Raw genomic sequence first — 17,757 nt, forward strand, 5'->3', positions numbered from 1 at the left:
ACTGTGGCAGTGTTCTGCGCATCCCTAATTGTTGGTATTAAATTAAGGATAAATTTACTTTTAAGTTGAAGCGGATCTAAGAATAGCTCCCAACACAACCGAACGTTCTGTTCTGAAGTCTCCTCCTGCCTCCGAAAGAGACTTTCATCTGCAACTGCAGATAGTTGCGCTGCGTGTTGGCACAAATCTGCAGAACCAGTCTGGATGTTTATGCTAATCCTACCTTGCTGCTTCATTTTATGTGAATTTTATTCCTTTTGAATCATATGGTATAACTTCTCTTAAATGGTTTTTCAAGAAGACCTGTTTCTTTGCTGTGGAAGGGGCAGACAGTCTAGGTGTGTTCAGAAAAGCGCTGTCCCCAGCTGAGATCTGTTAAGAATAGCCTCTTTAACTGCTGCGGTTATTTCAGAAGCAAGTATCAAGTTGTGTCCCTTAATTAGCGACTTTGGTGCTGCATGTATTTAAGGATGTTACTCCGAACTGGTTTCTCTTCATTTTCTAGGGTTTCAGTCATTTTATTGTAAAGCTGTTAACATTGCTGTTCTATTTTGTTTTTTTCCTTCCCATTTGTGCAGTGTTACCTCCAGTGCTGGTGCCTCGGCACACAGAGATCCCAGCCGAGTTCCCGCCGTTAGACGATTACAGTCACTCTATTCCAGAGAACACTAACTTCCCAGCAGGTATCGAGCCACAGAGCAACTACATTCCAGGTACCGTATATCTTCCATACAGCAAGCGGAAGGAAAAGGGTTGTATTGCACAGCGAATCGTGTCTGCCTCTGCCAAGCTGAATGACTGGAAAGTTTCTATCGTTGCTCTGAAGCTAAGGAGTGGGAACCTATACAAAAATAGATGAAAGCTATAAATGTAGACAGACAACAGTGCTGTTTATAGTTTTGTTTTCTTTAAACTTACCTCTTCCCTTCAGTAGTACGTGCTCAGTTTATTGTGAAACCTAAAGCCGAACGTTCCCTTAGCAAGTTTAGATTTGAATGGAATTCAGCCATTTTAATTTGAGTAAAACTCTCTAAATTTCTGATGGAATTGAGCTCTTCTATTTATGTATCTCTTTTACAAGCAATTTACACCTTATTTGCATGGACAAGCTGTGCAGCTGCACACCAGGAGAGGATAAATATGTGGACAGAAAACTGTCTACATGGCTTAAAGTTTTATGGGACTGAAAATCCAGATTTTTTTTGTTTCCCCCTCCTCAGTTGTTTACAAATATGCTATGACTATCATCTTGGTTGTGCCAGCTCCTCCTTTCTGCAGCTTGAGGAAGAAAAGTAATAAAAAATATATTTAGCTCCTTGTGAATAACAAAGTAAATGTTTTTGGTGTCTAAAATCCAGACTTTGCATCCAGTTGCAATGACAGTGTGATCATTTTATGCTTCTAGAGACACCTCCTCCAGGCTATTTGAGTGAGGATGGAGAAACTAGTGACCACCAGATGAACCCCAGCATGGATGCAGGTAAGTCATCTTTTGCCATTTGCTGCAGCTTTCTAGTTCATATCAGAGACTCTTTAAAAGTTTTTCTTTGCGGCGCTGAAAATCAGGTGGTGGTTTGAGGTATTTGATCCCTGTAGGAGTGCAGATGTAGCCTGACATCTCACATAAAGCACAAGTCTGTATGTTTTGGAGCTGCTGGTGAAAGGTATAGCATGTTCCTGTTCTCCTCAACCTCCATCAGATTCTACTAAGCAGGAGACTGAAGCACTGGAGACACATCTAAGGACGACAGTTTGTGTTGTATTTGCATCCACACATGCACGTGAAAATTTTGCTCGTAGTTGGCGCTTTGCTTCAGAGGCATTTTTCTGATCGTTTAGTCATTTACATACTGAAATGTCCAGTTTAACTGTATTTGAAATTATCAGTAGGAGATTTGTTTATAAATGGGTTGATCATTTGGTGGATGTATCCCAAAGAAAGTTGAAAGTCTGGGTTCTCTCTCATTGCCAAGCAAACAAGAAACCAGGTTTAGAATGAGCAGCCTTAGTGTTTGTGCTGATCTGTATTGATGCTTTAAAATTAAACATGCAGGTCTCATCTTTCTGGGAGGACTTAGTTAAGGCACCCTGTTGATCTGAGTGGTGTCACTGCTTGTGAGGAAGAACTGCTCAATCAGAGCCCTAATTCGTAAAACTTTTACTTGAAAGGCAAAACCACATCCTTGGTTAGAAGAGCTGATGCTTTACAAGAGGGATATGCAAATGCATGGCACTTGCATAATGATAGACACACAGAACGTAATTAATGCAAATACTGCACATAAATATCTTTGTTTCTGAGCCTGTTTTCAGCCGTAGAGCATACGTGGGTTTCCAAAAGAGGGGTGAGTGATTTGCAGCCTTTCACCACAGTTCCACAGATGGAGGAGGGCGGTGTGGGCTTGTTTGTCTACATCAAACTTAAACCTATTGACACAAACCATTTTAGTGCATGCAATTATTGGTAGTGTGGTTGACGTGTGGAATGTATATATGGCTTTTTGGAAAGTGGACTGGAATGGGATTGGTCTGGAAGATGCTATAAATACCCAATTTATGTTCAAATGCTCTATCCTTTCCTTCAGATGTCATGGACTTCCCTCTTTATAGAAAAACAAATTTTAAATAAACCAGCTGAACTGACTATGAGAAGAGAAGAAAAGAAAAAAGAGCTGTACCACCATGTGGCATCCAGAGCCTGTGGAAATTGCTCTGGACGTCCAAGTGCAGATATTTGAAATATATGCACTAAATTGAAATGACTGGGGATAAAATACTGACAGTTGTTTGGTCAGATCTGTTTAGCTTGATCCAATACTCGTTGTGCCAAAACCAGTAAGATTTTTTGATACAAAGTGGTATGGTTTTGATTCTTACGAGTATGTTTTGTGCCTGGCAATGTAAAATCAAGCTCTCAAATGCCCAGTTAACTGGGTTTGACCTGTAGCTGTCGTGGTGGCAACCCGATTTGTGATAACTGCAAGTGAAAATAAAACAGACAACTGCATACTCAGTTTTGAGCATTAATGGGTTAAGCTGAAGTGAATGCATTATGAAGATGCTTAGCAGTATTGCAGGTGTAGCAAGCTGATATAATTAATAGCATTTGGAAGCTCATGTAAAGAGTAATCAACATCAGAGAAGCTGCTGGTGTCACAAAATGAGACTTAAGTGGGAAGGGAATTATCCCTCCAACAAGCCCGGGCAGCACTGAAGATTTTTTGCAAGAGATTTTCCTTGTGCAGATGCCATCCTAATAATTACGATTTCTTGATTTTCAGGTTCTCCAAACTTATCACCAAACCCTATGTCTCCAGCACACAATAATCTGGGTAAGCATGTGATCTTGAGAGCCGAGTGTAATTACAGTCAAGATAGTGACATTTTAGAGCTGATGTTATTTCTTGAGGTTGTGCGCTTTTCATGAAGTTGTGCGTACCACTGATGTTCCTTTCTGCTAATCCTCTTTGCCGTGATAAGAGTGGTTCGTAGTAACTCTATATGAAAGAAAGAAATCTGAACTTACCTCAGAGTTAAATTAAAAACCAAGAAATGTTGGCAGACAGATAAAGGAAAGAATGAGTGAAGGACTGCAGAAAATATACCCATGTTTGATTACATGAGTTTGAAAGGAAAATATATGTCTGATTTTCTGGTGGGTTTATGTTATTATATTTTTAAAGGATACAGATTGAGGTTAGATTTTGTCTCTTGAAAAGTTACTTTGTAAATTCGTAGTGCTTACTGGTCTCTTTTACAATGTACCAGAAAGCCTTGCAGGTTTTTTAATGTTTATTAACTTGATGTTACATTCATTATGGGGCAAGTGCTGTTAACCATGTATTGTGGACAGGAGACTGAGGTTCAGAGCAACAGGTTTGCTTCATCAGCTCAGTCCATCCTCTGCTCCGTTGAAGGGCAGCCAAGACATCACATCCCACATCCCCAGCAGAGCAAGCATGGTACGCCAGGGGAGATTTAGATTGGATATTAGGAAAAAATTATTCATGGAAAGGGCCTGTCGGACATTGGAACAGGCTGCCCGGGGCAGTGCTGGAGTCACCATCCCTGGAGGGGCTGGACAGACAGAAGTGAGGTTCTCAGGGACATGGGGTAGTGACAGGGGTGGGGAAACAGTTGAACTTGGTCTTGAGGGTCTTTTCCAATCAAAATGGTTCTGTGATTCTATGTGTAAAATATAGTATGAACTGAGCAAAGTGGAGGAGGTTCATTGGTTGGTGTGCAGCTGGAGAGTCCAAATAAATGGGTAGAGGGCAGGAATGTGAGCACGGAGGGAAGCAGATGTCACGGACAACCTTACTTGAGCATCAGAGGTCTTTGTGGGGTCTTCTGCTCCAGCAAATCTGGAGGAATGTTGTGGGTGAGATGCACAAACCACAGATACACTGTGGGATTTTTCTGACCCACCGGCCCATTGGTTTTCTCCAAGCAAATTCAAGTTGCACTGCAGTCTTGAATTATCTTTCCCCTGCCTAAATCCATCCAGGAAGATAGTCCAGGCATAAGTGCTGTTTGAGGCCATTGAAGGCACTGATTCACTCCTTAACCTGGAGACACTAAATAGGAAGAAAGCTGAAGAAGGAATAGCAGTTGAAAGGGGCCTGTGAGATACTATTTTGTGGTTGTCACTGAGCCTCTGTTATCTCCTCAAGTGGCTCTGCTCTTTATTTTCATACTTACAGACATAAAAGGTCTGGTCTTCATCAGTTTGAGCTCTTACCCTATTTGAAATTATTCTCAAAGGTCTGTCATAAAAAGCACTCATAGCTGTGGCTCTGAGGATCAGTTCTCTAAATGTTCATTAAGCCAGCAGACAGAGGCCACTTGATATTACTCTTGAATAACCATAGCCATAAAGTTTACATATGCTTTTAATCCTGGCACAGGGTACTTTGACACTGTTCCAAAATTTGTCAGTCATTGGCTGACTTGTGGATAACTTGGGGCTGTTGGAGGGGGGATTTCTTTTCTCTTCTTTTTTTTTTCCAAACCATGGAATATATTGCCACGGCACCACTAAATTTTTATTTGCTTTAACTGTTAAAGCCTAAGAAGAGAATACATGGCTGACTTATTTTTATTTCCTTTTTTTTTTTTTTTTAATTTGAATCCATTATGCTCCAGTGTGCTGCCTAGGAGTTAATGAGAATTTCTAGCATTCTTTTTCAACCTAAAAATAAAAAGCCAATTACATGTAACAAAACCAACCTGGCAAGTTGACTGTGGCATCTGCCTTACATAAGGAAGGAGGAGTTTCTAGGAAAGAGGCCCCAATGCATATTCCTTTTTAGCAAGGACACCAGTTATTAACACGTGCTGCTCAGCCAATGGGTCTGTTGGATGTTTAATGTGCTGTCTGGTGACAAAAACTAAGTAGGAGTAGGTGAAGCTGGTTAACCACAAGGAATCTCTTTGTAGTCTAAGGAGGAGACATCAGAAAAGCATTTTAGCTTACCAACATTAGAAGTTACCTTCAAGTTTTGCAAACCAAATATTTATTGCTCTTAGGCAAGAGCTTCCACAAATTAAGAACTTACTGTCTCTCTTAAAAATTTTATTGTAATTTTTGTGTGTGAGGAAGCTACAAAATCATAAGTGGAATGTTGTGTAGCTGAGCAACTCTTGGAACTGTCAAGTGACAAAATTGTCACCATCTGTACCTTGTAGATGGTGTATCTAAGGTAAGCAGCTGCTTAGAGCGGTGTCACAAGGACACCAGCAGCCCTTCAGACCTTCCCCTGGTGGTCTCTGCAGCCCAGGGAGGGGTTGCACAAGCAGAATTTTTCCTCAGCTTTGCAGGTTCTCTCTCCAGTTAGACAGCAGTTACTCAGTGGTCAGTGGCCCGCAGTGCTCCTGCTTTTGCTGTGCTGCATAATTCTGTGGATAAGCAAAATACTCCACCGTCTAGGGCTGTCCTTTGATCTGCAGAAGTTTAATTGGGCTTTCCCTGTGCTTTTGTTGAGAAAATGGAATAGAAATATAAAACACACAATGGTGCGCGATGAGGAGAATTATCAGCAAGCTCTTGGCAGTGAAGTGTGGCGGGTTTTTGCAGTTTTCCCATTAAGAAAATAACGTCACAGTATTGATGTCCGTTTATTTGACCAGAACAACCTGAAGCTTTTAAGACAGTTTACTGTGTGTCAGCTGAACTTTGGACTTAAATCCCATGGCCGTATTCCAGAGAATTACAAAGACAATAAACTACCATGAGGCAAACCAACTCAGACAATAGAAGCAAGGTTCGTTTGAGGTGCAATGTATGTATTTCAGCATAAAGCTGTAAGACCGTAACATGGGATTGGAGTAATTTAGGGAGGTTCATCTTTCCATTCACAGTCACAAAAGTGTTGCGAGGTAACATATTGGGATTTTTTTTTTTCTCCTTTCAGCTCGTGCGTTTGATTTGGAAGCATTCTAGTTTTGATCCAAAACTTCAGTTGTCAAGTTTTGAGTTGTCAAACATACGCTTTAAATGGAAGTTATAGATAACCAATGATCTCTTCTGTATTACTGAAATATGAACTGGGAAAAATACAGAAAACAACCCGAATGAAAGGAGAGTTGCCAGCATTATGTGGACATGGGGAATGAAGTCAGGGAGTTTACACTGGCGGAGGGCCAGGCCTGAGGTTTCATGCGTATTGTTATTTTGGAGCGAGGCCGTCCCTCAGTGTACAGGAAATCCATTGTCAGTGTTTGCTCCGCAAAAGCCTTGACGCAAAAGCTGTAAGTGAAATAAGCACATACCCCACGGTCAAATCCATCAGTAACATCAGCCGCTGTTACTCATTGTGTTGAAACACCATTTCCCAGGGCAGCGAAAAGCCCTTCTCAGAGCTCAGAGAGGAAGGGAGTGTGCACGTCTATTTGTCTTTTCCTTTCTGAGGAAGGGGTTAGAATTAATATTCATAGAATCATGGAACAGTTTGAGTTGAAGGGACCTTCCCAGCTCCCCTAGTGCCACCCCTGCCATGAGCAGGGACATCTTCACCAGCTCAGGTTGCTCAGAGCCCCGTCCAGCCTGGCCTGGGATGTCTCCAGGGATGGTTCATCCACCACCATTCTGGGCGACCTGGGCCAGGCTCTCACCACCCTCAGGGGCAACAATTTCTTCCCCATGTCCAGCCTGAATCTCCCTCTTTTACTTTAAAACCATCACCCCTTGTCCTATCACAACAGACCCTGCTCTAAAGTCTGTCCCCATCTTTTGTATGGGCCCTTTTTAAATCTGCAAAGGCCACAGTAAGGCCTCCCTGGAGCTTCTCTTCTCCAGCTGAACACTCCAGCTCTCCCAGCCTGTCCTCCCAGCAGAGCTGCTCCAGCCTCGGATCATTCCTGTGACCCTACTACAGTCAAATAACATATATCAGTAATTTCTGATATATATTGCGTATCAAATGCATTAACTGAAACCAGGATAATGTCCTCTGTTACACTTGCAGCACATGTAGAGACTGCAAGCAGCCAGCAGATTTTTTTTACCTCTCCAGCTGAACAGATATGAGTAGTACTTTCACCTGGGAGGGAAGAAGCACTGTGGGTACCATCCCACTACTCAGTGGATGCTTGTGACAGCAAAGCTGTAGTGAGTCAAGGTTGGAATTGTATGGAGATGATTCAGGTGGGATTTGTTTGGGTTTAATGCGTCACGGTTTAGTTGATTGTGTACCCCCTCAGGATTCTTTGGCTTCAGCAGAACTACATTCTCTTACTTTTCCCCAGATGGTAAATCCATAAATTAAAAGTGAATATTCAGGACAGCTCTAACAGAAGAGGTAACTCACCCATCCCAGGACAGCTTAAGCCGAAGCCTAAGACCACAAATCACAGGAGAAAGCAGCATCATTAAAAGCTCGGTTGCATTTTTTCGAGACAAGTTTTTCTTCAAAATAGAATTTACTGGTTTGTGTCTTTCCTCAAGTTGCAAATAAGCTGGAAATAACATTTCCGTCCACCCTTCAGTGGGGAATCCACAGTTCCCTTGGGTCGCAACCAAGCGGAGGTGGTTTCTGAAGGAAAGGACCACAAAACCATGGAGAGCAATACAGGCTTCAGTGTTTTTATAACTTGCGTAGTACCAATCTGAGGACATTACTTAAAGATCAACAAAAGTTGATCTGATTGTTCTGGATCTGAGCAGCCTTTCATTTGGAAAGGCACTTGCTGTGGAATAAGAGTGCAGTCATGTGGAACACGATCTGTTTTCTCAAGTGGGTGGACACACCTTAAGAGGCTGATTAGTGCTGGTATTTGCTGTACATACAAGAGAAAAAGGCAGAAACAGTAAACTTGTGTGACTGCTGGATGTGTTCACCTGTGGATGTCAGGAGAGGGCCTTGCTGTAAGGTAAAAAATGGTTTAAAACGTGAAGGAACGGCAGCTGTGCTTGCCACATCTCTGAAATGGATGTTCTGCCGAGCTGCCTTCTGTTAGCCCTCGCTACGAGCATTATGTCCTTTTCTGTCAGAGCTGGACGTGCTTTTTCTTTTGTGGGTGTTATGCGGGAGGGAGAGCAGGAACATCAGGCATTGCTTGCGATAGAGCATTTTTCTTTCAGATTCTATAATTAAGGAAAAAGCAAGACTGTGAAAGAAGCTGGGAATGGGTATGAGCTCCAAAATTCGTAGACTTTGTAGATCTGCTGGGGATCATAGAGTTCCCCAGATGCACTTTTATTCAATTCCTTATTTGTTGTCAGTGAAGTTTGTAACAAAGCAGAAACTGAAGTGTTTTTCTTTATTGTTACCTACTTTGGGAACTCCTGCAGCACAGGAATGGAGGGGAAAGCAGCATGGCTTTGGGCTGAAGCCAGGCTGCTTCTACCTGTGTCTAAAGGTTACAGAGTAACAGCAGGTACCAGATGAGAAATGACTCTCAAACTTCTATGGATCCACTCTCTCCAGTACAAGAGGGGGCTGGGATGGTAAAAACCTGTCTTTGATTTTTGGGAGCTGATCTCTTAAGCCTCAGATTCACCTGAGCCTTGCAGGAGCAACAGATGGGAAAGCCGATGGAAAAAACTGGGGTTTGCTGCTTGATGTCAACTCCGTGGCGAGATGGGAAGTTGCTCCATTCTGCTTTGAAGCTCCATTTGAATGGGGATGGGAGTGAGAAGCTGGGGGAAGGACCAGTGGGAATTCTTCTCACATTTTTATTTCTTGCATCAAATGGGAAGAATAGAGCACTTTTCAATTACCTTCGTCTGCTTTCCACTTCCTCCACTCAGCAGATTCTTGGCTTGGAACAGGACTGGGCACCACCTAGTGTGGTATTTCCAAGAATATTCGATTTGAGCCTTCCCCAGCTGAAATCTCATCGGCCCCAGTGGGGGCAGTTAGATCATTCGATGCCATTTGAATGTCCCACCTTTCATGCTATGAAATATTTTCTTCCTGAGGCTGCCTCAGGCCCATTCTTCTCATGAACTTTGGTTCTTTCGCTTTGCTCCACAGCCTGAGTCAAACCGTAACCCCAATAAAAGAGATGTGTCCTCATCCGTTGGGGATTTTCTTTTGAAAATTTTAGATCACATGGACTAGGAGAAAGGACCTGATTTTCTAACTACTTTGATGCCAGTATTACATACAATTTGCTGCTTATTGCAGACAACTCTGCTGGTTTCATCAGCGCCAGAGAGATCGTAACAGAGTCAGTAAGGATGGGAGTGGGGCTTGCTGATCTAAGTGCTCAGAATTAGGGTTCTGTAGCCCTGTGTTAAGTGATTTACAGCAGGTATGTGCTCTGTGGGTTTGTGTCCTGCTCTTTCTAAGGTTTTCTGTTTCTCCCTTTTTTCTGCTTTTCCCTTTTTAGGGTGCTGGCCACCTAAAAGTGATTCTGCATTTCATAGTAAAGCTAGGTTTGTTTTTAAAATTTTCTCCAGGTGTGAAGGTAGTTATGTGACAGCCCACTTGCAAAGTGATTGTCTTTGGCTATTTGTGATTGTTCCATGTGCTAAAAGCTTCAGGGGTGATGTAACTTTCTAGCTGCGGTCCATTAAAATCTGTCAAGTAATTAAAGTTTGGTTGTTCAAGTGAGCCCAAGGAATGCAGCAGAACAATATTTCAAAACAGTCGCTTTTTTTCATCCTCCCTTCATTCCCTTTTCATCCGTCTCCTCCTGAGGGCCTGTGATTCACTTTGCTTTTCATTTTGTGCAGATTTGCAGCCTGTTACCTACTGCGAACCGGCTTTCTGGTGCTCGATATCCTACTATGAACTGAACCAGCGTGTGGGAGAGACTTTCCACGCCTCCCAGCCCTCGATGACCGTGGACGGTTTCACCGACCCGTCGAATTCAGAACGTTTCTGCCTTGGTTTACTGTCCAACGTGAACAGAAACGCAGCAGTGGAACTCACCAGGCGACACATCGGTAATTTCTGTTCCCTTGGTTTAGTTGGTGTCTTTCAAGGTGGGAGGCAGAGACCTGCATATAAAGCTTTTTATTTAGCTGGTCGGTTTTAGAGCACTGTGATAGTGCTCTAGCAAGCTAATCTTCCATAAAGGAACACTAATTGTATTGTTTCATAAAGGTATAATTAAAAAAAATGCACTGAGGAACACTAAAATTGCTGCAAGTACTAGGGGCAGAATTTCAGCTTTTACACGCGCTCTTCTGTATTTGGATGGATGTCAGTGATAGTCTGGTGTATTCCTTTTCCTTCCTGCACTATTTTATTTTCTAACTGACTGTTCTTTTATAAATGGAAACTTAGTTCTTTCATTTTCATCTCAATTTCCATTTTTCCTGCTTATACCGCAAGCTAACATTCCATTTTGTTTTCAGTTAAACTTGTGCTAAGTAGAATATCCCAGATTTATGCAATTTTAATAAAAGACAAAACGGCTTATGTTTTGCTATGCTTTCTGCTGACTTCTGTCAAAATGAACCTGCTTTTTGTCATGATTTTGTTCCCCTTTATACCCTTTCCTGAACATTAAACTTCCATACAGGAGGATCTTTCCTTACTTGTTTCTAATATGATTTGTAGCACCAAAAAAAACCAACCCAAATTCCCCCAAAAATTCAGAAATCAGTCTTTAAATTCAGCAGGCTCCATATGCTCTATGGAAGAATAAAAGCAAGATATTCAAACAGGAATGTAAGACCGCAGCATCTATTTATTTGAGCAACAAAGATGTATTCCTGAAATTTCTTTCTTTATTAACTGAGATTTTAATAATTTGTGTGAACTACTCCTATGGGAAATGTATGTTTGTCCTTGTATACAATGTAGTCTCAAGTAAAAGGCAATGACTTGAAAACGTTGTTTAATTTAATTCCAAATCACTGAGTAAATAAGCAAATGGTTGTATCCAGCTGTGAAGACTTTTCAGAAAAGGCTGAAAACTGTGTGTGAACTGATAGAACATTCATATGGGAGGTATCAGGGATGTGTATCTCTGAAGAGGCCGTGAGGTGGTAAATGTATTGTAGTCCAGGCTGGGACTGATGGTGGGACCAGAGAGTGTGATTCTGACTTCATAGATTGGTCCTCCTGCCATCCTCAGCTTAAATTGCTCACCAAACAAATTTATTGCTCCCAGTGGGATTAACTAGTGGGCCAAAAAAGGTGGTTTTCATTTGCCATCGTTCATAGTTAGCTGCTTTTTGCGAGCTGTCCCATGCAGAGGTTGGCTACGTCTCCACCAGCTCATCTTGCAGTTTTTGCAGATGAACATTCCAAACTAAACCCAAACTGCTCCCTGTGTTTCCCAGGCAGAGGAGTGAGACTCTACTACATCGGCGGCGAGGTGTTTGCAGAGTGCCTTAGCGACAGCGCCATTTTCGTCCAGTCTCCCAACTGCAACCAGCGCTACGGCTGGCACCCAGCAACAGTCTGCAAGATCCCACCAGGTAAGGATTAACCCTCTTGGGATCCTATGCGGGCCGTGGAAAGCGAGCTCTGGGTCAAGGTAGGCGCAGATTTGCTGATCTCTGTTTCTGACAGTAATCAGGAACATCTGCCCTATTATAAGCAACCTGACAACTTAAGCAGGGCATTTTTTTATAGCATAAAGGATGAAGGTGCTGATAAAGGAGGGTGCAATGTCTGATCCAGCAGTTGTTTGCACCACATTCATTCGAGCAGGAAGAAACAAAACTTCAGGATCTGTGCAGAACTAAGAGCAGAATCTGCCTCTTGTTCTGTGCAGCGTTTTGTCGGTCCATTATTGTAATGGTCATATTTATAATTTTGTTTGTACCTTCAAGTAAAAGAATATACCATAAGAAAATTTTCTTAATTTAGATTCACCCATAATACTTTTCAATTGTTACTTTTTTGTGTTCTGTAATAAAACTCCCCCCGCTTTGTGAATTAGTTTTCTTCTAGGGTAATTGCGTTTGCAGGCACCGTGTTGTTCTGGTTATAGCAAATATGTGTCCAGAGTATGCTGAGATATTCCAAGAGAATGTATTGCATCTGTCTAGGAAAATAACACTTTTTTGTTAGATACATGCAGGAGCTAGGATGGAAGGATGCCATTCAAAAAGGAAGTTAGCTGTTTAGTTAACCTTACAAAAGCTATTTTTTAACAGTTGAAAGAATATGTATATATTTATAAAATGAACTTTTTTGTTTAGAAATATTTGAATAAAGATTGTCTGTCTTTTGAGAAGAGATCCATACGCTGCAAGCCCCAGCCCATCGCAATGGGTTTTCTTTCTCAGATGCTTGGGAAGCAGCTGCCAGTGTTGCAAACATGACTTAATTCTCCAGCCACATCAGAAGAGTCCACCCCGGCTGGAGTCAACATCTGAAGACACAAACAACCCACACTTCCGCTGTAGATTCATCTCAGGCACATTTTTTTGGCCTCCAGCTTTCCCCACTTTTGCCACAGCCTTTGGCCGCCTTCTCAGACTCATCTTCAAATCTCTGCTGGGTTTGATGCAGTTTCTTCATTCCCTTGTTGACAAGATCGTGTCGTACCCGCTCCTCCCAGTCACAGCCACGGACAGACCAGTTCCCATCCAGCCCTGAAGCCGGAACAGCCTGGAAATCTGATCCTGATCAAGTTTTTTTGCTCCCCTTGCCCCACAGCTCTTCCTCTGGCTCACTCCGATGCTCTGACCCTTTTTATTTTCCCCCATAGGCTGCAAGATCCCTGACACAGTTGCCCCTCGAACCCTTGGGCTGGGCTCTGCTGCGGGCACAAAAATGGGTCGTGTTTTCTGCAGCTGCGGAGCTGTCACATGTGGTTATGCTTTGCTCGATGCAGTTCGACCCAAACCCAGATGACGGTATGAGTCCAGCCCAAGAGAGTAGGCTCAGAAGTGATTTTTAGAAAAAAATACAATTAATCACACTCCAAATTGGTTGTTTTTCAGGCTTGGTCCATATGTGATGAGTATTAGTTGTGTGCCAAGTTGCAGAGTTTAACTCATTTCTGGTTGTCTGGGAGAAATTAAGCATAGCAACACTTTTTTTAAGAGTTCTGTTTGTATTAATTTATTAAAACTCTGAAGGATGTTGTTATATTTCACCTTCAGAACCTAAAAACTGTTGAATAAATTGTCCTCAGCCTTTTAGCTGGGACTAAAAAAAAAATTAGGGGGCACCCCAATTTTAAAGGAAAACATGATATAGTTGCATTTAAGAGACAATTATAGAAGCAGCAGCTCTGCTAACCAGCCTTTTTAGCCCTGATACCTGGTTTCTGGCTTGCCAGAGTGGTTTCACTTCAGAACTTCTCCGTGACTTCTGCTGACGGGCACCACGTAAACCCAGCACCAGTGAGTTCCCATTTTTAGCCCATGCATTCCTTCCTTCCAGACCCCGCAGCGGTTGCCGTTGTTCAGCGTTATGGTCATAGTTAGGCTTTTAAATCGCAAAATGATGGACATGATAGTAAAGGAGGTAGAAGAAGTTTCCAGATGAGATAGAAGGTTCCAGATGAGGCTCCCACAAGGTCTCGTAGATCACAGCCTGCTGCGTGGGCCCCAACATTTGCCGTTCTCTGTCCTGTAACATGTTTAATTTCCGTTTCAGCGTATGATCTGTCGAAATGTGGCAGCCTTGATTCCTTTTTTCTGAAATGCTGTGTTTAAACCACCTGTGTATAGTATCCTGTGACTTGGGGGTATGGGAAGGCAGCACCAAGTTTCTTTCCATCCTCAGAGGGAAATGGATTTCTTAATCTGCTTCAGCTAGTGCCTTGTTCTTGTGTCACATCTTGTCACGTTCTTTTTCCGCAGGATGTAACCTGAAGATTTTTAACAACCAGGAGTTCGCGGCTCTGCTGGCGCAGTCAGTGAATCAGGGCTTCGAAGCCGTGTACCAGCTGACCAGGATGTGCACGATTCGGATGAGCTTCGTCAAGGGATGGGGAGCAGAATACAGGTCAGGAACTTGGCCATACGCTTGCTCTTGCCATTGCCGCTCCTGTATTTCACAGCTTTTTCCTCAGCTTTTAAACGGGGGGATTCACAGAGTGTCTCTCCGGTGATGCAGGTGGGTTATAGCAGTTGTGTTCATCCCACCTCTTGTTTTCCCCATCCTACCTGTATAAAATACACATCTTGTGATGCACCTGGATGACCGTGTGCATTTGGTCGGTGTTGTGTGAACTAAGAGCTTTACCTGAAGCACAGCAGGTCAATCCAGATGGCCTGTGTAGGAACTATTAGATTTTTTTTCTTTTTCTTAGAATTAGACGCGTATTTGATAGTTTGAGTGTTTTATGACTACCCTGTTATCAGGACAGGATCAGTGTGAGTGCTTCCTAACAGATATGGATTGGGTTTGATTCTTCTTTTATCAGAAACTAATTAGATTAAAATAAAAGCAGGTTGGCTTGAAAATTTGCATTTGGAAGAATCGTGAGAGTTGCTGCAAAATTATAGTTAAATTTCCATATCCTTTCCTCAATGTCTGTCAGAGGGCAGTTGCTTAAATGTGAGCAGTGGCAGTCGGAGAAGCAGGGTGACTATTTTTTCCCAGTGAATATTGAAGATAAAAAAGGAGATGTAGCAGGGTCTGGTGTCTGGGAGTGATGATGTGGTTATTCTGACAACACGGGGACAATGTGAGGAACACAGAACCCCATAGCTCGTGCTGCTGTCGCTCCACCGCGTTACCAAGCAAATGCCTGTAAGTAGTAGGAAAACAAATGTCATTTTATGAGAGAGAAAGCTGGCAAGGATTTAAGCCAAATGTGATTTTTGAAATCTTGACGTTGCACCCTCGAAATCTGTGGCCTTATTTGAAAACGTGGGGGCAGGAGGCTCTGCCGATGCCACGGATCAGGGGCAGCCCGGGCCCTGCACGGTGCTCTCCCACTTTCTTCATTTCTCCAGATGTTTGGAGTCCATTTTGTTTTGAAATCGCCCTGTACCCGGGCCAGAGCGTTCCAGCCCTGGCACGCAGCCACGGCTCGAAACGAAATCCAGATGAGCGTGACTTACGGAAAGTCCACGATCTCATTAGAGTATCGCAGTCAGTGAAACCCTACGCTCGTGCTGACTGCACCGAAGCTGCTCTCCTGCTCCTTCATTTCCTTGCCACAAAATACTATAACACGTCAGATTGCCTTTGTCAGGGCACGGTTATTTGTTGAACTGATTGATATATAAAAATGCTACGGCGGGAGCTGCATCCAGAGCACCGTTTCAGTGATTTCTGCCCTTTGAGCCATCTGAGCGGGGGTGTTTGGTGCTCTGGTGTGCCGGGGATTTGGCGGAGGGAGGGGAGGAGAAGCCAATTTAACAAGCAGCCTGTGACATGGAGGTTTCTCCTCTGGCCAGCGAGAGCCCGCTGGAGCGAGCTGGAGTCACGGAGAGCTTTGAGGGTTTGCCTTGCGGAATGTGCTGGATCGGCTGGAAGGCAGAACGAAGGTTCTTGTGATAGATTAGCAGAGAGAGGCACGGCAGCTCCACAAATGTTGGCTTTCTGTGCCGTGTCGCTGGGACAGTTGGACTGCTCAGCTTACGCTGGTTTTGGGCAGCAAAGAGGAACGCTCTGTGTGAAGTTAAAGCAGACTTTACTTTTTTCTGGGACCTGAGAGGTTTGGATGCTTCAGTGAAGCTGACAGAGCAATGTTGGTGCTCTACTGTCCAAGCAGCTCCCAGGACACCCCTGAATGCCAAACCCTTACCGTGAATTGCTGTGTAGAACAAACCTGCCCATCCACCCACGCTTGGGGCATCGCCGGCCCCGCCAGCTCCGGGATGGGTGGGACCTGCTGCTGTTCTCAGTTCAAAGGATGAGCGATATAGATTAATGAACAGACGGGGTTACAGCCCTCGGCCAAAGCCTTGCAGGGCCAGACCGGGAAGGGCAGCGGTGGCACTGGGTGCATCCCCGGAGCAGAGGGACCAGACCCTTCGGGATGGGTCCCCTTCCCTGCTCAGCAGCCGTTTCTCCCCACAGACTTCGGCTTCTCCCTCCTACAAACAGATTCCAAGGACAGATTCTGTAGGAAATGAGGGTGTAAAACAAGGCTGTTTCCAGGCCGTTTCTCTCAGTAATCCCCCTCCTCCACAGCAGCTGTCCCTGCCTCTCCGCCTGCAACCAGAGTTGTGCTGTCCCTCGGCAGAGCGGGGACAGCCCTGGCCCTGCGCCCTGGCCTCCCTTTGCCCTTCCTTTCCTCCTCATCTCCTGATTTACCATCTGGAGACGTTCTGTGGGCTCTGGCCTTAGAGACAATGACAGAAAGGCGGCCTGGAGAGGGGGCATGAGCTTTGTGGCAAGCAAAAGTAAAAGCATGGTGTGTGCTGACACAGAGAGACATCCCCCCTTCTCTCTGGCCATGGCCACCAACGTGCGAGGGATTTTAAAACACCTGGTTTAATACCATGTTTCTGCTTTTCTGCAACTTTTTAAATGCTGCAGCATCTCTGCTTCTTCTGAAGCAGCTGATCAGATGCAAATCTGTCGGAGTGCCCCATACTTAGAGAAATTTAACGCATTCGGTAAACTGTTTGTGTTGCTATCTAATTAGGAGAGGCAAAGTCTGCAAAATAAAACTGAAGAATTTTGCTTAGGTAAACACCGTTCTTTCTCTTGAGGGAATCAGATGCTGCCCGTTCCAGGAATCTGAGTAGTAAAGGGGTTACACCGCGAGCTGCTCCTCTGGGATCATAAGAAAAGTAGAGAGAAAAGGTCAGGTTTTTAACAGAAGTTGGCAGCACAGGCCAAAAGCGCGTTATAGAGGAGACATTTCTTTGGCCCCACATGCAAGACTGTTGTCTAAGCAGGAAAGAATGCTCCGGTAGCTGTAAAACCTTTTCTCATTTGTAAAGGTTTGTAAGTCACATTTACGTTATTTTTTTCACCCCTCTGTGTCGCAGGCGGCAGACGGTGACCAGCACTCCCTGCTGGATCGAGCTGCACCTCAACGGGCCCCTGCAGTGGCTGGACAAGGTCCTGACGCAAATGGGCTCCCCGAGTATTCGTTGTTCCAGCGTCTCCTAAGGAAACGGCTCCTGGGGCGGGTGGGGGGAACAGAGACTCTGGAAAATGGAATTGGCTTAACCCTTAGCAAAATGCAAAGTGCATAGCAAACAAATTCCCCGTTATCGAAGTGATGAGAAAAAAAAAATCTGCCAAACAGAAAGAAAAAGGTGGGTTTTCCTTTGCTTTTTTTTTTTTTTTAAAACTAAATATCCATTTAAGCCACTTCCACTGAAACTGTCAGCACTTTGGTTACGATGCTCCGGGCCATTGCAGTTAGAATTTGAAGCTGAAGCTTATCGTGATGCAACACCTGGGCTTGGTTTCAGCGTGTCGGGCT

General features: G+C 43.8%; 1 protein-coding gene across 3 annotated transcripts in view; it reads left to right on the forward strand.

Annotated features, from left to right (window-relative positions):
* SMAD3 (SMAD family member 3) overlaps positions 1-17,438 on the forward strand; it is a gene marked incomplete at both ends in the record, with an annotated part of 70,640 nt that extends 53,202 nt beyond the window's left edge. Inside the window, 7 exons of one of the 3 annotated variants that reach the window (XM_080350928.1) lie at positions 579-713; positions 1,406-1,480; positions 3,282-3,332; positions 10,181-10,393; positions 11,741-11,878; positions 14,222-14,366; positions 17,315-17,438. In XM_080350928.1, the coding sequence (XP_080207054.1) occupies positions 579-713; positions 1,406-1,480; positions 3,282-3,332; positions 10,181-10,393; positions 11,741-11,878; positions 14,222-14,366; positions 17,315-17,438 (881 nt within the window). The remainder of the gene's footprint in view (positions 1-578; positions 714-1,405; positions 1,481-3,281; positions 3,333-10,180; positions 10,394-11,740; positions 11,879-14,221; positions 14,367-17,314) is intronic. The other 2 variants (XM_080350930.1, XM_080350929.1) reach the window with 2 other exon arrangements.
* Positions 17,439-17,757: the final 319 nt, after the last annotated feature.

Source organism: Nesoenas mayeri (assembly GCF_963082525.1).
Source record: "Nesoenas mayeri genome assembly, chromosome: 11".
NCBI lineage: Eukaryota > Metazoa > Chordata > Aves > Columbiformes > Columbidae > Nesoenas > Nesoenas mayeri.